The 23,310-nt window shown below is 38.4% G+C and overlaps 1 protein-coding gene across 2 annotated transcripts; it reads right to left on the bottom strand.

Annotated features, from left to right (window-relative positions):
* Positions 1–3,447: 3,447 nt before the first annotated feature.
* Positions 3,448–23,105, bottom strand: pcyox1l (prenylcysteine oxidase 1 like). Of its 2 annotated transcripts, none has more exons than XM_087301943.1 (6): positions 22,788–23,105; positions 22,491–22,697; positions 18,625–18,799; positions 15,873–16,084; positions 9,090–9,230; positions 3,448–7,303 (listed from the first exon to the last, which is right to left on the bottom strand). In XM_087301943.1, exons 1-6 carry the CDS (start codon positions 22,903–22,905, stop codon positions 6,642–6,644), a joined length of 1,515 nt encoding a protein of 504 aa, XP_087158069.1. In that variant the 5' UTR covers positions 22,906–23,105; the 3' UTR covers positions 3,448–6,641. The 2 variants fall into 2 exon arrangements, with proteins under 2 accessions (XP_087158069.1, XP_087158070.1); XM_087301944.1 differs by having other exon boundaries at positions 22,464–22,697.
* Between the last annotated feature and the right edge of the window lie 205 nt (positions 23,106–23,310).

Genomic DNA, 23,310 nt, shown 5'->3' on the forward strand with positions numbered 1-23,310 from the left:
CTAGGCTTTCTAGAAACATCCTTGCAGGTGTGTTGAGGCAAGTTGGAGCTAAAAATCTGTTTCGGCCCTGTTTCGGTTTCATTTTCATAGTAATTCATTACATAAGAAAAAAGGCTCACATTGGCTTCTCAAACAGCAGCAAATTCCATTTTCCTTTTGATCTATTTGGCACGAGTTTATTCATTAATTCATTCATTTTCTTGTCGGCTTAGTCCCTTTAATAATCCAACGGAATAAACCGCCAACTTATCCAGCAAGTTTTTACGCATCGCATGCCCTTACAGCCGCAACCCATCTCTGGGAAACATCCACACACACATTCACACACACACTCATACACTACAGACAATTTCCCAATTCACCTGTACCGCATGTCTTTGGACTGTTGGGGAAACCGAAGCACCCGGAGGAAACCCACGCAAACGCAGGGAGAACATGCAAACTATACACAGAAACACCAACTGAGCCAAGGCTCGAACCAGCAACTTTCTTGCTGTGAGGCGACAGCACTACCTACTGCGTCACTGCCTCGCCCGCAAACAACAATTGCATTGGCTGGGAATCGGACCTGGGTCTCCTGCGTGGCAGGCAAGAATTGTACCACTGAACCACCAATGCTGGCACCAGTTTATCAGAAGTGACAATTCTGTTTTCTTTGACCCTTTGGATGTAAACACTGCTTTATTCACAAATGTTTTGTGTAATATTTCAGTTTTGCTCATCAACCTACTTCCCATCTCTTTGGATGGACACATAGCTACTGTTGGAGTTCCAAACACTTTTGCACACAATAGGTGATTATTATGCATAATTGGATACATCTTTAGAGACGATGGTGTCATCGTTTTCAATGAAACCAATGCAACTGCCCAGCATTGTTCCAGACAATACGTGGTACGTATTATTCCATTCATTGGCAGCAGTTAAAGTTCTGAAACTGGCATAATCACTTATTGTCCATGTGATGCAATGGTTCACCGAAACTAATATCTCCTACATTGGTTTTTCTTCCACAAGAATCAACAAAAGCATCAAGCTATTGAATGATTGGTCTTTTCTAATGTCAAATCTTTTGCCCATTGAACCACCAATACTAAAGCAGAGATGGTAAGATAGCAGTTTCAGCTTGATTGGTGCAGAGTATTTACTTTTCAATTTATTTTCCTTTTACACTTGTGTGATGGACAATCATCGAGTGGACATATCATTTGGAGAGCCCATTTAAGCCCTGTGTATTTATAGAACACAACCAAACTGGTTTCTAAAAGCATAACCATAATTGTCCTGTCTTGTATCGCCTCAGTCCACCGAAGACCTGAAACTACTCTGCTTTCAGACAGTGTGGCTCGCAGCTATTCTCAAGTGGCCCGTAGACACAATAGCACTGTGTCAAGCAGATATGCTTCTGAAATGGGCTCAGTATTTATGAGCGGGTTACTATGTAAATAGATTCAGCAAACAATTGAAGAGGAAAAAGGGTTTTCTGTTTGCCTATGCAGTTTCCTGAATCCACCTGCATGAAATGGATTGGTCTCTAGTAAGTTCAGGTGTCTGAATTGGCAATATTTCTGGATGAACTATAAGTGTGGTGTATGGGCATCTACATCAGTGTACTGTGAATATCAGGACAGAGCAATCCAGAACCAAATAATAAAGGGTAAGGATTTAAATGATGCTCCCATTTCATACTAGGTGTCTTTAACTAATATGTACTTACACTGAAATTAATCATTCATTACAATGTTCCTATTGTGTTCATACATGCTTTTACATTGTACTTGCTTAATAAAATACCATGTAATAACACCTTTAACTATGTCTCTAATTACATTTATAAATACACTGTTGACCATCCTTTACACCAGGGGTGTCCAAACTCGGTCCTGGAAAATGCTGTAGATTTTAGCTCCAACTTTAGCTCAACAAACCTGTATGGATGTTTCTAGAAAGCCTTGTAAGAGCTTGATTAGCTAGCTCAGGTGTGTCTGATTGGAGTTGGAACTAAACTTTGCAGGACCCCAGCCCTCCAGGACCGAGCTTACACCTTAACCCCCCCTTTAACCCTACCCATTCCACCAAACCTGTCTTTCAACCTACCCATATCCCACCTCAAGAGCTCTAGAAGTGTTCTGCAATACATTATAAACACAGTACTGTAAGTACACCGTATTCGTATTCTTAAGCAAGTATATAGTAGTTAAGGCCACTTAATATAAAGTGGCACCCAAGATACTAATATATTGTGGATTAGCTAGCAGATAATAGCAGGTGGTTCATTTTGCAATCCAATAAGCAAAAACAAACTGTACACTAGGTTGTTGCCAAGGGGAGGTTGTAATGTGTCTATTCAATTGGTATACAATACCATCCCCACTCTTACCAACAGAGGGCACCCTTGCCTATCATTATTATTAGATAGACATTCACTAGACCACATACTAAGGAAGAACGTTTAAGTATGACGTCAGCATTTGAGGAATGGCAGCACTGGTTAGAGTTTGCTAGCTCTAACAGATCATCACTACCCAAGTTTACTGACATGAACTCCACCAATGATTTAAAAAAGGGTATCCAAACTCAGGATATATATATATATATATATATATATATATATATATATATATATATATATATATATATATATATATATATATATATATATATATATGTATATGTATATGTATATGTATATATGTATATGTATATATGTATATATATATGTATATATATATATATATATATATATATATATATATATATATATATGTATATATATATATATATGTATATATATGTATATATATATATATATATATGTATATATATATATATATATGTATATATATGTATATATATATATATATATATATATATATATACATATATATATATACATATATATATATACATATACATATATATATATATATATATATATATATGTATATGTATATATATATATATATATATATATATATATATATATATATGTATATATATATATATATATATATATATATATATATATATATATATGTATATATATATATATATATATATATATATATATGTATATATATATATATATATATATATATATATATATATATATATATATATATATATATATATATATATATATATATATATATATATATATATATATATATATATATATATATATATATATATATATATATATATATGTATATATATATATATATATATATATATATATATATATATGTATATATATATATATATATATATATATATATATATGTACATACACACACAGACATTTTTAGGTAGATTGTAGTTTAAAAATGCACTTACGCATCTGTGTGTTGTCTTGACGCTTGATACCCCTTTGACCGCTTTATGACTAATTATGCACCAAAGCACATCCGTATTCAGCAAAATCAGATGAAAGAAAGCTACTGAGAACACCATACGCCATTATTTATTAAACTGAGAAAGTCAAGCTGCCATAATAAATAGTTTTAATAATAGATTATTTCCTGCCAAGACATTTCCTAGCCTAGTGAAGAGTACACATACATAGCATGTACAACTTAGGACTTCATCAGCAAACATAAAAAAAACAATGAAATGCAATGCTAACTTTCATCCTCTCATACGTGGTCACTTCATCACAGTTAAAAGATAAACATGAGCTCACAGAGATGTTGGTTGGTCAGTTGGTCAGTAATAGAGAACACGTCCCACACATTACCGCCGTCTGATTAAGATCAAGCGTTTAGCCTAAGACCACACTGCTGTTCACATTCACCAAACATCTGGCAGACTTCAGCGACCTGAAAACTAAAACAGAAGCATTGTTGTGTAGAAACGAGAACTACTTTTGGCTTTGTCCAAACTTTAATATCATTGTGAATATATGTGGTATATATTATGGGATACCACCAGGCCAGGAGTTCTATATAGCCCAAAAAAGGTCTAGGTTTGGTCGGTGCCGCTCAGAAATAAAGTCACTGGGGTGGAATTACATTTTTGTTCCTAGCAGGTCTTTACAGATACATATTAATACCTAAAAAGTACAAATGTGTTCCTTATAGTACCATAAAGGAACAAAAGTAAACCTTAAAGAGACAAAAGTGGAAACTCAACCAAGTAATGTCCACCTGTACGATACAAAAGTGGAGCTTTTGAAAGTTTTTTAATTACATCAGTGATAAATTTTGTACCTTTACTTCTGAGTGTGTTGCCAAGTGGTTCAGTGTGTCGACACATAGCAATAATGTGCTCACGGTGACCCGAGTTCAAGTCCTGGCTTGAGGTCCTTTGCCGATCCCTGCCCTTTCACTCTACTTCCAATTCATTCAGTCCGTAATCTCCACTCTCCTGTCCTCATAAAGACCCTAAAAAGCCCAGGTTTTGACTGTTTACACTGTACAGACTGATCACTATATGACATTCGTAAGAGGCATCATATAGCGCTGTATACTATCAAATCGCTCTCATGCTACTTTGAAGTCATGCAGCTATCATATGAAGAGTTCAGATGCAAAAACCTCTAAAAGGCGTTTGAAAGTGCCTTCAAAAAGGGACATTTTTGTCAGGCTCTTGTGTGTAGTTTCAGTAATTTCAAGTTTATGGCAAAGAATACACTCTTCTAAAGGTTTTTAAAATGAAATAACTCAACATATACGTGCTCATTTTCGATGGCCTTTAGAGGTTTTTGCATCTGAACTCTTCATACATACATGAATTTACGTCATTTTGAACGTTCTCTGTAGATCTCACCTTCACATGCACCACGATTGGTCGATTGTGTACAATGCTTGCACATTATTGATCAAACTGGCTTCAGCAGGTAATAAATCCTGCCCATGACACATGTGGCCAGTATGGTCACTTAATAGATCATATTTATCTTTATTATTGACCTCTTTTGAATATAGCCTCATTTTATAACTACCCTAGAGATAAACAGTTGAGTTTCACTATTTTTCAATCCATTCAGCCGATCTCCTGGTCTGGCAGGAGCACTTTTAGCTTAGCATAGATCATTGAATCGGATTAGACCATTAGCATCTCGCTCAAAATTTTCAAAAAAGTGTTTTGATCATTTTATTATTTAAAGCTTGACTCTTCTGTTGTTACATTGTGTACTAGCTTTCAAAAGATTTTTAACTACATTAGTGATGTATCTTCATTTCTGAGTGTGTTGCCAAGTGGTTCAGTGTGTCGACACATAGCAATAATGTGCTCACGGTGACCCGAGTTCAAGTCCCGGCTTGAGGTCCTTTGCCGATCCTTGCCCTTTCACGCTACTTCCAATTCTTTCTGTCCGTAATCTCCACTCTCCTGTCCTCATAAAGACCCTAAAAAGTCCAGGTTTTGACTGTTTACACTGTACAGACTGATCACTGTATGACATTTGTAAGAGGTGTAGGCATCATATGGCACTATCAAATCGCTCTCATGCTACTTTGAAGTCATGCAGCTATCATATGAAGAGTTCAGATGCAAAAACCTCTAAAAGCCGTTTGAAAGTTCCTTCAAACATGAACTTTTTTTATCAGGCTCCTGTGTGTAGGTTCAGTAATTTCAGGTTTTTGGCAAAGAATACACTCGTTTTAAGGTTTTTAAAATGAAACTCAACATAAACACAGGAGTCTGAGAAAAATGCTCATTTCCGATGGAAATTTCAGATGGCATTTAGAGGTTTTTGCATCTGAACACTTCATATATACACATGTATTTACATCATTTTGAACATTCTCTGTAGATCCCACCTTCAAATACACCATGATTGGTCGATTGTGTACAATGCTTGCACATTATTGGTTAAAGTGGCCTCAGCAGGTAATAAATCCTGGTCATGGTGCATGTGGCAAGTCATGATGCATGGTCACTTAATATATCATAATTCTCCTTATTATTGACCTGTTTTTGCTCAAATATAGGCTAATTTTATAACTACACTAGAGTTAAACTGTTATCAGCTGATATCCAGCACTTTTAGCTTAGCTTAGCATAGATTATTAAATCGGATTAGACCATTAGCATCTCACTCAATTTTAAAAAAAGTTATGATAATTTCATTATTTAAAGCATGACTCTTCTGTAGTTACATCATGTACTTAGACAGATGGAAAATTAGGTTTCTAATTCATAGACTGTTGTGTCTAGGAGCTATACTCTCATTCCGGCGTAATAATCAAGGAACTTTGCTGCTGTACCATGGCTGCAGTAGGGGCAATGTTACACAGTGCCTTAAAATAATCCCTAGCACCAAACCCTACACTTGAACCACCAGTTAGAATCTGCGTAATATCATTGTGCCTGTTGCAGGCATGGTACGACAGCAAAGTTCTTCGATTATTACGCCAGAATACGAGTACAGTTCCTCGCCATATCGGCCTAGAAAATAGCAAATCTTCATGGTCCTGTCAGTCTTAGTACACAACGTATACAGTAGAGTCAAACTTTAAATAAGAAAATTAACTCTTTTAAAATTTGCACGTGATGCTAATGGTCTAATCTAATTCAATGATCTATGCTAAGCTAAATGACACAAAAATTGGCTGAATGGATTAAAAACGAAACTCTAGGGGAGTTGTAAATTAAGGCCATGATCCATAAAAATTACTTTAAATAGCAAATTGGATGCGTCACAATTCCGTCTTGACTTTGTGCATGAGATCCTTCTGGTCAATCATCTCCGACTGTCTGTTCCAGCGGTGGTAGGCCAACAGTGCAATATTCTTGGCTGCCACTGAGCTCATCTCCATGGCACTCCCTGCCCACTCGATTCCATTAAGAAAGTACATGTTTTCATGCAGCACAACTGGCGGCAAGCCTTGAGTGCTGCCGTAATGAGGGTAGGCCATCCAATCGGTGACCTGCACAGAATAGTAGGACTTAAAAAGGGTCTTCAGCTCACTCTTCTCCAGAGGTTTTGGGGAGAACACCTTGTAAACTCCCGCCTCCTGAGGCTGCTTTCGGCGGAAACCGGAGGTTATGTTGACGGGACAGACGCTGGCGGCGCTGTTGAAGAACAGCTCATCGGTGTCGGTTGTGAGAATGCTTGAAAATGGGAAGAGCTTTGGATCTGGGAAGCCAAAGTAGGTGCAATTTAGGTAGCCATGGATGATGGAGGCCACCGTTTGGTGGTAGGAGCCCACCATTTCTGGAATTTGAGGCTCAAAACCCTGGAATGAAATGCCAGAGTTGACATTTTGTTGGAGCGGTGTCGCTATTACTACGATGTCGTAGAGCTCGGATGTCTGTTCGCTTTGAGAGCTGTAGGTGAGCTCATACTGGTGCTCTTCCCCTGAAATAAAAAAGAAATTTCTTCATTTTTAAAATGTGAAGCAAATTATTGTATTATTCAATCCACCCACTTTAGTTTTGAAGGGCACCTATGGTGAAAAATCTATTTTTCAAGCTCTTTGGACAGCCATGTGTGTAGGTATAGTGTACAGACCGTCACATTGGGGTGATATAAACACACACAGTCCTTTTTTTTTTCAATTTAACAACATAAAAACGGTGGACCAATTGGAGCAGGTTTGAGACCGACCGCAACTTGACATAGGAGTGGCAGATCAACATTCACCACATGATCGCTCTCATTGGCGCCATTGTTTGTATGCTGTACAGTTGAATAATTCTGACTTCAACTGTGTGTGTGTGTATGTGTGTGTGTGTGTGTGTGTGTATATATATATATATATATATATATATATATATATATATATATATATATATATATATATATATATATATATATATGTGTGTGTGTGTGTGTGTGTGTGTGTGTGTGTGTGTGTGTGTGTGTGTGTGAATATATACCATTACATACAGTTGAACTCGGAATTATCCACCCCCCCCCACCCCCCCCTCCCTTCCCTTTGATTTTTTATTTTTTACATTTTTCCCAAATGATGTTTAACAGAGCAAATAAATTTTCAAAGTATGTCTGATATTATTTTTTCTTCAGGAGAAAGTATTATTTTTTATTTCGGCTAGAATAAAAGCAGCTTTTAATTTTTTAATAAACATTAAGGTCAAAATTATTAGCCCCTTTAAGCAAAAAAAAAAAACTTTGATAGTCAACAGAACAAACCATTATTACACAAATAACTTGCCTAATTACCCTAACCTGCCTAGTTAACCTAATGAACCTAGTTAAGCCTTTAATGCCACTTTAAGCTGTATAGAAGCGTCTTGAAAATCTTTTATTTATATATATAAAAGACAAATTCTTTAAAATACTTTACATTTTTTTCGTCATAATAATCCTGATACATTCAAAAATACTCCAGGTCTAACAAAAACCTTAAATTACTCTTGTCGATTACCCCACATTTATTCCTTCGTCTTCATGTCATAAAAGATTCTCAAAACCACGTGAAGAGCAGAGAGAGGATATTTCCAAGAATCTGTCTTTTATATTTGAAACTAGATTCTCAGAAGATCTGTCCTTTTCTTTGCTGTTGGACACTCTTCTTTATCAGTGACCCATAAGCAACAGACACCACTGGGACGCAGTGACATTCTGCTGCTACTATCAATAGGACAGATGTGTTAGATACTGCTGTCAGTTAGAAACGCAGGCTGCTCACGAAAAGAACAGCATTTAAAGAGCCTGTGGTATTAAACACACACCATTAGAGGTCTGGAAGAGCATCATCATAGCAGAAATCATAGCAGAATTTTAATTTTCCTTTCATTTTTCTTCAGCTTAGTCTATATTTCAGAGGTCGCCACAGCGGAATGAACCGCCAACTATTACAGCATATGTTTTACATAGCAGATGCCTTTCCAGCAGCAACCCAGTATTGGGAAACACATATACACACACACTACGGACAATTTAGTTTAGTCAATTCTCCAATAGCGCATGTGTTTGGACTGTGGAGGGAAACGGAGCACCTGGAGGAAACCCACACCAACACTGGGAGAACATGCAAACTCCACATGGAAATGCCAACTGGCCCAGCCGGAACTCGACCCAGCGACCTTCTTGCTGTGAGGTGACAGTGCTATCCACTGAGCCACCCTTTCTCACTTTTGTTTTGTTCATTTATTTTTGAATTGATGGCCATGTGAAATACCTGTTGAGCGGAGAGTAACAGTTGTAACTGGACTCTGGATGAGATTAGCTCTGGCCAGTTTGAGCAGTCCTGAGCACACCAGCTTGTTTCCTCCTTCCACGGCCCAGAGATTGGCCTGAGCACCAGCTAGAGACACAGCACCTGTCCCAGACAAACACAGCACTCAGAACAGATGAATAGGAAGATAACTAACATGACTTTTTTTTAAAACACTCATTGCTCTGGGCCCGGGAATTCGGAGCGAGGGCGCGGTAAGCGCGATTTAATACCACAGAAAGAAGGACCGGTAAATCCTCACCTAATACCTCTAAGAAAAAACCAGACATGAAGTCAGTGGGCCGGCCCTTCTCCGCATCTTCAGGTATGCCGATTATTTGCAGATTTTGGTCGACAACTCCTATTCTGGAGATCTTGTTGTTGCTTTTGCAGCTTCTGTATTTGTTTTATAAAAGTTGAAAATGTAGATTCCATTGTCTCGAGCGAGTCATGGTGGAAGTTGAGCACCGTTTCCATTTTCTTCATAGTGTCAGTCATATAAGATTGCCTAGTTTAAACGGAATAAATTTGTCCTGCTATCTCTAGTTGTCGGTAGGCTTGGGCGGTAATACCGTAATATGGTATACCGCGGGATCTAAAAATAGCAACAGTGTCAGTTTCAATACCGTTATACTGTCATAAAAACAATGCACTTAAATAGGAGACAAGTATTAAATATTACTTATTTAATGCCTACAAATGCGTATGCGTGATTGTCATCACGCGACAGTGTGGAGGAGAAAGAGAGAGGGACAGGGAGAGGTGAGGTGGCGAGTCGCGCAGCAAGTGACCTGCAGTTTGGCAGTATTTCGGGTTTCGACCGAACGAGAAGGGAGACGTGGTAAATATGAACTAGAGGTCTGCATTCCCGCGGTGCGGGAATAAATTTATGAATAAACCGCGAGAGCGGTCGGTAACTCTTGTATAACTTGAAAGGGAGCAGGCACGCGGTCTAACAATATTGCTCCCGAGCGAGCGAGCACGCACGCATCCGTGTAGATGCTGTTTGTTTGTTTGTGTGTGTGTGTGTGTCTTTGTGAATGAGAGAGAGAGCGTAGTGCTGTGCGTCTCTCTCTCTCTCTGTGTGTGTGTGTGTGTGTGAGAAAGAGAGAGCGTCCTGCGCAGATCTCTAATACGAACAAGACAAACAGGTGCCTGCGAACCTAAGGTCACATATACGGTGTTCAGTTTCTGAATGATTTAGGCACAAGCTAACAGTTTGGTGACACTGTCTGAGCCTTACGTCATATTTTTTTTTATTATGCACGGTAATACCGGAGACCGGGGTCAAATATGGAGGAGGTTTGACGGTATCAAAATTTGGATACCGCCTAAGCCCAGTTGTAGGGCATCCATTTTGGTTTTGACTTCTGAATGAAATGTTTCGATGATCAATACAATCTCAGACCAAAAGCTTAACATCTAGTCGCGTGAGGATATCAGTTAAGTCTTAACCAGTTGAAGAAGTGTTTTGTCCTCTAGCGAAGATTGCTCAGTGCAACTGTTGCATGTAGAGTTAGCAGCGACCTCTATGCTAGCTTGCTTTAGGTAGGGACTATCAAGCCACGTTTGTCTTGTCAATTTTTACACACTTTTGCTCGCCATTTTAATACAGATCAGTTAACCGTAGATGCAGGATTTTAGTGGAGACAAATTTGTCTTTTTCAAAGTATACTCGCGTGTAATTGGCGTTAATAAAATTAAAAATAGTAAGAGCAGAGCAAAACACTACTACCTCCTCATCTAGCTGCCGGATGTGGCTTTTTTTAACATGGCATTTTTATTCTCAGGGTTCCCACACTTTCATGAACAGCAGATTCATGCAAGGACTTGAGGAATTTTTAAAGCACCATTAATTTTAAATCAAGCACCTTTTGGCCTGTTTCCACTGAGTGGTATGGGACGGTTCAATATGCTTTTTGGCTGTTTCCACTGTCAAAAGGTAAAAAAAAGCGAACCGTACTGTACCACTTTTTGGGATGCCTTTCCAAATAGGGATGGGAAGATTTATCGATATGTATCGATACGCGGTCATGCGCGTGCACGATGCGAGTGCATCGGTTGAGCAGCAGAGGATGAATGAAATTTTGGAAGCAAATCGAGATGCATCGGTTTTTGCGAGATGCATCGGTTTTTCCGAGATACAGCTTATTTTTTTAATATAGAATGTATTTTTTATTTATTAACAAGTGTTGTCAACCTGTTTTTGGCGCATAATTTAATCGACCTACATAAAGTAAGCCTTAGCAACGGATTTGCGGATGTGTACACTACAACTCAGTGTATCAGGTGTGCGGATGAAGCTAGTGGTGCGCCCTCAGAAAGCGCGAGAAGCAAAACAAACATTTTATTCCCCACTGAGTTTTAAATCTAAAGTATGGCAACATTATGGATTTAAGGATGGACGACTTTACAGGACAGATGCAATTTGCAAAATGTGCCGCGCATCTATAAAATACGCGGGCAGTACGCCCTATGCGCGGATATAACTGAGGACGCGCGGGTGTCGCGGACCTCTATTCTGCCGCCCTATGCGCGGATTTAACTGAGGACGCGCGGGTGTCGCGGACCTCTATTCTTCCGCCCTATGCGCGGATTTAACTGAGGACGCGCGGGTGTCGCGGACCTCTATTCTTCCGCCCTATGCGCGGATATAACTGAGGACGCGCGGGTGTCGCGGACCTCTATTCTGCCACCCTATGCGCGGATATAACTGGGTGTTGCGGACGCCGCCCTCTCTATACTGCCTCACTAGGCGGTTTTAAACACCTCCTCCTGTTAATTTTTATTTAACTATAATAATAATAATGATAAAAATAATGGGTGTCACGGTGGCACAGTGGGTAGTTTGACCACCTCACAGCAAGAAGATTGCTGGTTTGTTATATTTTTATTAGCCTGTTGTTTACAGTGACAGTGATGTTTCAACGCAGCATAACACTGCTAGTTCACGACCTTAAGTTTTGAATAATCAGTGGCAAAATATATCTTTGTAAAACTTGTTTTCATAGTTAAAGTTAAATCACAATTCTTGTTGTGCAATGCTCAACCTTTATGTTAAAAGAGTGCAAATATATATATATATATATATATATATATATATATATATATATATATATATATATATATATATATATATATATATATATGTATATATTTATATATATTGCACTTATACATTCTGTTTATCTTGAAAATACTTAAATAATATGTGCTATAGGTTCTAAAATGGCCCTCTACTGTAAACTGACACTCTGGCTCTGAGAGAAAAGCCAGTTTGTAAAAAAAGTCTTGGTTTTGCTTGGTTAATAAATAATCAAACTCATTCAATGGCACAGCATCCTCTTTCACATAATCTCATAAACTTGATCTAATTAGTTAGTGCTGAATTATCGCATTGTATCGTGATATGGATGTGAATCGTATCGTGTCGCATCGCAATATGTCATAAATGTATCGCTAATATATCGGATCGTATTCTTTGTATTGAGATGCGTATCGGATCGGCATTATAGCTTAGATGCCCAACCCTATTTCCAAAGGGTACCTAGCACAACAAAAGGGTACCAAAAAGCGGAACACGACGCGCAGCTGAACGCTCTTGGTTTACAGAGAAACATCATTAGTGCGTGCACACGCCAGGAGAATGAAAGGAAGGAAACGAAGCCCCTTTTTTAAACACACAGCCGAGACATTACACCGTAATAATATATACATATAATAACAAGCCATGGTCGACTGTTGTGATGAGTCAAACGGCATTGAATCCATTTGCAAGCTTTATTGAAAGCACACATACAAGCAACAACAAGGGACAAACCAGGAATCAGAACGAGGTACAGGCTAGAGTTCAAGGCAGGCAGATATCTTACTTAGTCGAAATAACAGGCTGGAGTTCAGGGCAGGCCGATGTCTTTCTTAATCGTTGAGTCGGGCAAAGGGTCAAAACACAGATCAAACGGAGGAATGGAGAGGAAATCGCTCAGTAATGACAGCAGGGCAAATCAAGACTTCGCAATGAACCAGAGCGTGAGTGTGGTATATATGCGCTGGGATGATGAGAGGCACCTGGACCGCAATCAGTGACAGGTAGAAGGGCTTATGGGATTTTGAGTCCATGAGTCGAATCAGAATTCGGGCGATGGCTCCCTCTGCTGGTGGACGAGAGGGTTGGCATCGCCCTCATTTACAACATCGACTCGAGCTCGAGGAATTCAGACATTTTGTTGAGTTTGCGTTTCATTCAGCGATCGCAAAAATCGCTAAAAACTTTGGGGTCTGATAAGTATTTATGTATATAAAGCATGTGATTAGTAAGAAGTGCTTCTCATGCGATATGTGAACTTCAAGCGAGAAAAACGTTGACTGCAACTTTCTGTCGTACACCACGCGTACCAAAAGGATACCATTGGTTCCATTTGGCAGTGGTAGACACAAGCCTGATAAAGGTGACCTGTACTGTATCTCTCAGTTGAAATGAGGCATTTGTAATTTATACCACAGTAGAGCTGCACAATTATTCGAAAAAAGATCGCGATCTCGATTCGACCCCCTAGACGATCTTAATCCAGCATTTCTACGATTCTGTCAATCATATTTTCAAATTCAGGAGAGAAGAAAAGGCGGCTGCACGAGTCTTTTTATTGTTTCACACATGTTGCTCAGTGACATTGACACCTCCAAATTATGTTGAATGAGTCACATACTGTATTTATAAGGTATAATTCACCTAACAATGTCATTTTTGTCTTCATATAATGATGTTTTCGCGGCTGGGAAATCACACGTGACGTGGGCTGCTGACCGTGAGCTGTTATCAGAGAGAGGGAGGGAGCGCGCTCTACTTAATGATAGATGCTCGCTCGTCTACTTTAGTGAACAGAACTTGCATATGCTGTAACAGGTAATACAGTTGTAAATAATACTCAGTTTGTGGCACAGAGGAATCGTTTGGGAGCCGCGCGCGAAGTATGAACAACACTTAGCAGTCAAAATGAAACTGAAAGTGTGCACTTCATTCAAATGATCAAATCGCATTTTAGAGTTATGATTACGGCAAGCATCTGATGTTTTTTCTTTCATAGCGAACAGAGTTGTGCATGAAAATAAATGTTTACAGTGTCAGTATACTTACTCTAGCCTATACATTGTTGAATATAATCTAATAATAACAAATGTCTGATTTTACCAGTGAAAAAAATTGTCTAATCATGTTATCAATGACAGATTGCAATCTCAAACATCATAATTCAACCTCAGAATTCTTATAAGTAGAACAGAATTATTTATAGAAACCAGTAGACCCACACATAATATTATTATTGATGTTGTGCCATATGTTTGTTTTTACCATACCTTTATTAACATATACAGAATCGTGAGAAAAATCGTGATCTTTAAGCAAAAAAAATTGCGATTCTCATTTTAGCCAGAATTGTGCAGCTCTATACCACAGCATATGTTGCGCCATGAAAGTCCTTATTGCACTTAACATTTCACTAAATATTTACGTTACCATTTTGGTAATCAAAACGCATTTTGATTTTATAACACCAATGTCAGAGTAATTTTTAAAAATGTAGAAAATAACTTTATTTAAATTAGTTGAATTCAATACTGGTAATAATGAAATGCAGTTTCTGAAATATTGATCAAATGTGCATTATTTGTCAGTGGTACTGTAAAAGATTTAAATGGAAGGAATGTATGTCTTTGTTTTTGACAATCGAGTACTTATGAATTTATGAAATTAAAGTCTTAAATTTAATTTGGTCAAAGTCAAAATTGTTAGCCCTCCTGTGAATTTTCCCAATGACTTTTTCACAGTATTTCCTATAATATGTTTTCTTCTGGAGAAAGTCTTGTTTGTTTAATTTCGGCTAGAATAAAAGCAGTTTTGAATTATTTTAAACCCATTTAATGTCAAAATTATTAGCCCCTTAAACATTTTTTCTTTGATAGTCTACAGCAGTGGTTCTCAAAGTGGGGGTCTGGACCCCCCCAGGGCGGTCGCGGTGCAATGAAGGGGGGTCGCCTGGTGATTTCCAAAAATCTATTTATTTTTATTAAACCATAAGAATTAACATATTTTATCCATAACTATACTGAAAATAAAAATAGTCATTTATAGTTACTATATACTATATAGTTACTATAGTAGCTTATAGTTACTAGTTCTATTGGATTGCGACCCCTGGGGTAATTACATTATATTAAAGGCAGCAATAGCGTCAGATGCATTTTGATTTTATAACATCAGGTTATACTTTGTGGCACATTTAAAGCACTGACACAAATTTAATTGGTGTGTCTGCGTCATTGCATGCAAGGTTTCTGTATTTATAACCACCTCAGAGGATATTGGGGGTCGCGAGTCACTGGCATTGTTATTTTGGGGGTCCCGGGCTAAAAAGTTTGGGAACCCCTGGTCTACAAAACAAACCACTGTTATACAACAACTTGCCTAATTACCCTAACCTGCCTAGTTAACCTAATTAAGCCTTGAAATGTCACTTTAAGCTGAATACTAGTATCTTGAAAAATATCCAGTAAAATATTATGAACTGTCATTATGGCAAAGAGAAATTAGTTATAAGAAATGAGTTATTAAAACTATTATGTTTAAAAATGTGTTGAAAAAATCTTCTTTAAGCAGAAATCAGGGGGAAAAAATATACAGGAGGGCTAATAACTCTAACTTCAAAATATTATATATCTCAACACCTGTAAAGAAAGTGCTATCCATACCAACAAATGCAGGGATGCTGATGTTCTGGCCGTAGTTGACCCTCATGATGGGGGCAATGACTTCGTCAATGAAGCGCTGAGAGACGCCCAATTCTAGCAGAGACTCGGAAAGAGAGCGGCGGGTCATGTTGATGAATCCCGAACCGCCCAGAGAGTGCAGCAACTCCTCCACTGAACTGAAGGCATAGCCGTGAGCCTGGTATTTATAGATTCTGAAACCAAAAATGAGTTGGCAAGAAGGAGAAAATGAGGTGGATGGTGAGACGTTTCACTGAACAAATGAACATCCAACACAGCTTTTAAAGAGCCCCAATTATGGGTTTTTGAAAACGAGCTTCCATGCAGTGTGTAACACAGCTCTAAGTGAATGAAAACATCCAGCTGAGGTTTAAATCTGATAGTGCACTCTGTTTAAACTATTGATTCTTTAGCGAAATAGTTGACTCGGAGTCGAATAAACGAATCGAGTTAGGGTTCGGATCTTTTGCTTGATCACATCGACACGGTATATCACCAAATATGTACTTCCAGTTCCGGTAAAATGTGAACGCGCTTTCACTTCAGACACTAGCGGAGGCGCAGGGGATCACAGGACTGATCATGACACAAAGATGACGATCACTGACAGATGGAGATTCGGCTGCGGGAAATAAAGGGTTAAAGTTCATTCTCACAACACCACCACAGTATAGCCAACCTAGTGCTGTGTTTGTTCCTGTCATATTTCTAATTCTTGATACAATAACCTACGCTGCAACGGGGGATTCATCGGCCGTTTGATAATAAAGTTGCAGCAGAGACTATGGGACTGTCAGACTTTGACAGGGACTTTGTCAGTAACTTTTACAGTTCAAATGGACCAGTTTCTTCTTCCACCGCATCATAACCTGTAAGTGTCATTAAAATTGTTGCCTTGTTTTGTGTAGTTTGCAAAATATGCGTTTAAAATTGTGTTAGGAGTTGTAATCGCACCGCACGGTTTGTAATCACATATCGATTATAGATCAGTGCTTGTACTGTATCTCTCAGGTTAAATCTGTATGGGGCTGTACATATCGCGTCCAAAACTACGCTAAAAATGACACGTGCTTCTTCAGGTCACAGTTTTACTCAGAAAACATTTCTAAAGGTGCTGTTGACTTTAAATTTTCAACAGATGTTGATAACAACCAAAGAAATCCATATATGCAAAGGAAATGAAGTCACGTGAATTTCTCAGGTGTGATTTTTTTTACAGACTTCAACAAAGTGTATAAATCTTGATGGTTCTGTGGGTCTCGTCTATCAAATCTGATCTTTATTTCGGATTCTCTATTGGATTCGAGTCAGGTGACTGGCTAGGCCATTCGACAGCTTGATTTTATTTCTCTGAAAGCATTTGAGAGATTTGTTGCCTGTGCTTTGGATCGTTGGCTTGCTGAAATGTCCACCCTGGATCTTCATCTTCCTGCTAATGTAGATGTTGGACTGAAGCAGCTAATATTAATTTACACTGACGAAGGATAGAGGTTTGCTGAAGAACTACTGAGAGATTTCAGCTGCTGTCTGGGCTTTCACTGCCTTTCTACACCTCACTTTCTTTATGTGTTCGATACATTTTTTCCTGTATTATTTAATGTGATTACACAGAACTTAATTTATAAACTAATTAATTTGTTTTCTTTGCATATATGGATTTCTTTGGTTGTTACCAACATCAGGTGAAAATTTCAAGTCAACGGCACCTTTAGAAAAATGTTGTACATTATTATTTAGCCTGGTTAAGCCAATATTAAAAATAACTGTTCGTTTGTATTTTGGGGATGCATGGTTATCCAAAAATAATGTATTTAAATGTAATATTAATTGATTCTTGATTTTAACATTGCTAACAATATTTTTTGTATTAAACAGTATTTTGTATAATGTGCATGCATGATTACAATCAAAATGTGGGACAGATATCATTCATTCATTCATTCATTTTCTGCCGCTTTTCTGGGGCTGGGTCGCGGGGTCAGCAGTCTTAGGAGTGAACCCCAGACTTCCCTCTCCCCACACACTTCCTCCAGCTTCTCCGGGGGGATCCCGAGGCGTTCCCAGGCCAGCCGAGAGACATAGTCCCTCCAGCGTGTCCTGGGTCTTCCCCGAGGACTCCTCCCGGTGGGACATGCCTGGAACACCTCCCTAGAGTTTCTTCTGAGCCGAAAGGCAAAGCTCTCGATTTACCGGTCAATCTACGTTTCTACTCTCACCTATGGTCATGGGACAGATAGATCATGTCAATATGGACCAAAATCTCTGAGGAATATTTCCAGTACCTTGCTGAATCTATGCCACCAAAGATTAAGGCAGTTCTGAAGGCAAAGGGGGGTCCAACCCAGTACTAGTAAGGTGTACCTAATGAAGTGACCGGTGAGTGTATGTTGGTCAAATATTTTCATACACCCTCTAGAGACCTTCATTTACATCTTGTAAAATAGGACATAATGGATCCTTTTTAAAGGTATAGTATAAAAACAAACAATATGAGGAAGTTGCATTGGTTATATATTATAAATTTTGGTTAAATATCTTTTTTAATCATCGCCCTGCCCTAATATGAAGGTATTTGAAAAATAAGTAAAGGACAGAATTTACATTTAGCATTAAACTAACCATTTAAAGCTGCAGATCAGGAACACTCTCAACTGAAACATCACAGACGCTTCAGTTTCTGCACAAACCTGTGAAAACTAGAGCTGTTTTTAACTTTATAAAGCCTTTCCCTCACCTCATAAACTTCTCCATGATCTCCTCCACCCACATCTGCAGACGGATGAAGCTGATGCCATAGCGCCACCACAAGCGAAACAGATCCAGCAGGTACCAGTCTGTCTCCTCTAGAATGAACTCTTCTCCGCTGAACACTGCTGTTTTCCCAGCCACACTCTTACGGTACTTCAGCCCTGTGGATGGTAACACAAAACACACTAAATAGCATTGAAAAGAACAGAAATTATTTAAAACCAACCCCCAAATGACAAAGCATACCTTTTTTATGCTAAACTTTCAATGTACACTGGATTTGATAATGTACGCAACATCAGGGACTCAACACATGCACACTAGAGAGATTTATTATAGTCTAATGTCTGCACCTTTTTTCTCCAGTTATCCACAGTTTTCCTACATCCCAAGATGCTTTGTTTGAAATATGCGAATGACTTCTGTAAAAATGTACATGCACTGTGAAATTTTTTTAACCCTGCAGGCGTTTTAACCCCTTGTGTTGGGGTCCAGGGTGACCCCAAAGATAAGAAGTGTAATTATAAAAAAACTAAATATTTCTAATAATACAAATTATATCATTATAATAATATAATTATATCAATATTTTTGTTTACTGCTCTATACATTTATGCTATGATTTGGGAGATGTTAATTACTATGTTAATTTAGGGTTCTATTACTGACTATTGACTTCTTTTTTTTTTTTTTTTTTTTACACACGTTCAACCTAATCAATGCCAGAGTTTTGTGTGTGTATAGGTAGATAATGTTGAAAAAGTCACAAAATCTTACGCTGCTGAGATGAAGAAAACGGTGTTTTTGGGAAAGAAATGTCTTTCATGGCCCGTTTCCACTGAGTGGTACGGTACGGTACGGTTTGGTATGGTTTTATGGCCGTTTCCACTATCAAAAGGCGTACCGAACCAAACCGTACCGGACAAACTGCAGAAAGGGTCCCAAAAGGTGGAGCTACACGCGCAGCTGAACGCTATTGGTTTACAGAGATACGTCATTCGTAGACGCAACAAGCCAGAATGTAAACAAAGGACCCTTCATTTAAACTGTTACACAGATTTTACCCAGCCAAGACATTTTTGAAAAGATTTAAATCAGATATAGATACATGCTGCTCGTTCTGTAATATACCCAATGAAACTGCTGACCATATTTTTTGGAGTTGCCCTCATACACAATGCTTTTGGATTGAACTTTCTTTAGATATTCATCGTAAAATATTACCAGGATTCTTGTTATCTTTTAAGGATATCCTGCTGGGTTTTTTTAATGCTCCTGATGATAAAAGTAAGGAATATTTCATTATTAATCTCCTTTTAATCCTTGCTAAATTCCATATACACCGCTGTAAATTCTCTCAGCGTATACCTTGTTTTATTGTTTTTGAAAAGGAAATTCAACAGTACATTAGAACTATTGCTTCCTCTAAAAATCTTAAAGCCATTAGAACGGTTAACTTATTTTCCTTTTTTAATTTTCTTAACACATAAGGTAATATTATTTGTTTTTCTTTTTATTCTTGTTATCTTTTCTCTTTTATGTGCTTACTTGTTTATTTGCTCCTCTGTAAAACTCATGTACACTCTTGCATTTCTATGATGTTATAGTTACCCTGACATTAATTAAAAAAAAAAAATGTAAACAAAGGACCCGGCATGTTTGAAATACACAGCGAGAGATTACAGCGGAATTATAAATACATATGCAGCCATGGTCGATCCTGCAAACAAACCCTGTCGTCGTCATGATAAACAGCCACAAAGCCATGGAGAAGAGCAGATTTACCCTGTGCCGCGTAGTTTTTAACGAGCCAGTCTGAAGCCTGAGTGGTTTCACTTTCTTTCTTGCGCTCGCCGCGCGTCTCTATCTGAAATAACAAACTTCTTAATCTGATAATAATAACATGCACTTGATTATTGACAAGCTTTGGAAACCCGATCCTGTGAGAAGCTGACAAACGCAAGAGTGACACATTCAGAAAGAAAAGGATAAAAAGGCGGAAAAAAGGCGAAGCCAAGGAGCACGCTATTTCTTTAGCAAACGTGAACAAACTGCTTTGTTTTAATCTTTATTATCACCTTTTGGACTAATATGAACTGGGAATGATGGTGTGACTCTCTAACAGAGGCTACATGTGCTGCTGAAGATTACAGACACAGATGAGAGGTTTGCTGTGACTGTAGGCTATACTTTGTGTTGTTTTGAACCTAATTAATGACGAAATGTCTGTTTTGTGTAGTTCTTCTGTATTTGGTAACATATCGGAGACTGTAAGGGTCTGTATGTGTTCATATATGTTCATATGCAACTTTATTGTAGACATTTTCTCAAGCAAAAATGACGTAGACTGAAACTTTGTCATACACCACGCCCACCAAAAGGGTACCCTTGGTAGTGGAAACGCAAGCCTGATAAAGGTGAACCGTACCGACCCGAACCGTACTGTACCAGTCAGTGGAAACGAGCCATCAGGGTCATCCTGACCCCAAACACGGTGTAAAGGTTACAGATTAGGATACAATGAGGTAGTGATAGCTGTTTTCAAAGCAGTGCTTTATAGGGGTGTAACAGATCACGGTTGATACGTGATTTGTACAGATCACAACCCATGGTTCAAAACACATGTGACCTGCAGATTAATACATTTTTTTACTTGCAGATTAATCGTAAACTTGTAATGCTTGCAGAGTGATCACCTCTCTCGTCATTCAAATCACATGTATGAAAGCATTTAGGCTTTAGTGTAAAATATAATGATAACAGAAGAAGTTATGATGGGTTATTCAGGATGTGGTGGGTTTCTTAGGTTATTAAAGGTGTTTTTTTGTCACTACTTGTTTAGCCAACATTAATGCAGTCAGTGTAAGCTACACAATTAATGATTGAAAGATCGGGATCTCAACACCCACGCAACATCAATTATAAATGATGCTGATTTGCATTTGTTTATTAATCCTTCGAATCGCTGCATTCAAATCTGTGTTTACATGTCGGATCCGTTACCCTGATCTGTTCCAGGACCTCGCAATTCACAAATTAAGCTCTGACGAGAAGCTCCAACCTTTTTTTTGTATTGTGATGCAATTCCTAGAGAAATGGAATATTAAATGAGTAAAAAGTGGGTGTGGTTTGTTTTTTCTACTGCTACTACTGGATGTAGTCAAGTAAGCATTTCATTCAGAAAGATCGGGAAATGGATTTCAGGAGAGTTTTTACAACCAAACAGACTCCTCCTCACCATTTCTGTTTGTTGTCATAGCGCTGCCAAAACTGACAGCTGAAGGGGTGTGGTTAAGTAAGTTAGCCACGCCCAATACCTTAGACAGACCTAATCTGAGAATTCAACTCTACACAAACATGAAGTGCATTGTCAGATTTCAATTTTAGATTACAAGAGCAAATGATTAAGTCTTTTTAATGACATGCACGGATGATTTGTTTACCGCAAAACTAGCAATGTGCGCTAACAAAATCAATACGGTTAGTTTTGATTTGATGTGTACTATAACCCTGGTTTTGACCAGCCTGGTTTAAGCTGGATATAGCTGGTTTTGGCTGGACTCCCAGCTTGGCTAGGCTGGTCAAGCTGGTTTTAGCTGGTCATCTCCCAGCCTGACCAGCTAAAACCAGGATGGAAATGGCTGGAAACCAGCCTGGAAGTGGCCAAAACCCTTCTAAAACCAGCCTAGTTGACCAGCTAAAACCAGCCAACCAGCCTAGGCTGGTTTAAGCTGGGTTTTTCAGCAGGGAAGTCTATTTATGAGAAGAATTACACGCAATTTTAACAATCCCTAGCATCATATTACCCCTAAATGTCAGACTTACACGTTAAACGTTATGAATGCAACTGACCCAACTGCTGGACAAAGTCTTGCATGTGCAGGTTGAGGGAATGGATGATGGATCCACCGGACTCGTAGTCTTGGTGGTTCACAGTGACAGTAGCCAGACGACCACCGACTGACCCCTTTTCAAAGACATCAATTCTCACTTCTGGCCCGAAATGTTGCCTAAGGAAATGCGCTGTAGCGGTTCCTCCAATTCCTGCTCCAACAACAGCTGCAAACACGCCAAGAAGGACTATCAGACTGCATTGTATGGCCTTTTTTCATACATTTATACGAAACATACCATAAACATCAAGCCTACCTATTTTAGAAGGCGGTGCACCGTCAAATTTGGCAAAATCTGTATCCGCCAATACATGCACTAAATAAAAAACTAACAATAAACACCGACGCATGTTCGCTAGAACAGTCGACTCCATTCAATCAACATAGAATGTACCGTTGCGTTAATTTATGCACGCGTCTTGACGCATTTCTTTTATACTTGTGCCAGTAAGATTAACAAAAAAGAAGCAATCAATTAGCAAAATAACGGAATATTTTAATCAATTTCGCTTCCGCAGAACAGTAAAACCTACGCGCGTTCATATTTACATGCTGTCCTGCAACAATAGCGCATGATGTTGCACGCGCACGCTTCTGACCAATCAGCGCAAGAGAGGTTCTCTTCTGACCAATAAGAGCGCACAAAAGCTCTCACCAGACCAATTGGAATAAAGGAAACCTTCTTTCTTCCGGGATGTATTACACGTTGAAGACGGAATGGTGCTTTTTGAGAGGAAATTATTTAAAGTTACAAGTTAATAGAAGCGATTTAGACCGTC

This window comes from Danio rerio, chromosome 21 (assembly GCF_052040795.2).
Source record: "Danio rerio strain M-AB ecotype USA chromosome 21, GRCz13ab, whole genome shotgun sequence".
Taxonomy (NCBI): domain Eukaryota; kingdom Metazoa; phylum Chordata; class Actinopteri; order Cypriniformes; family Danionidae; genus Danio; species Danio rerio.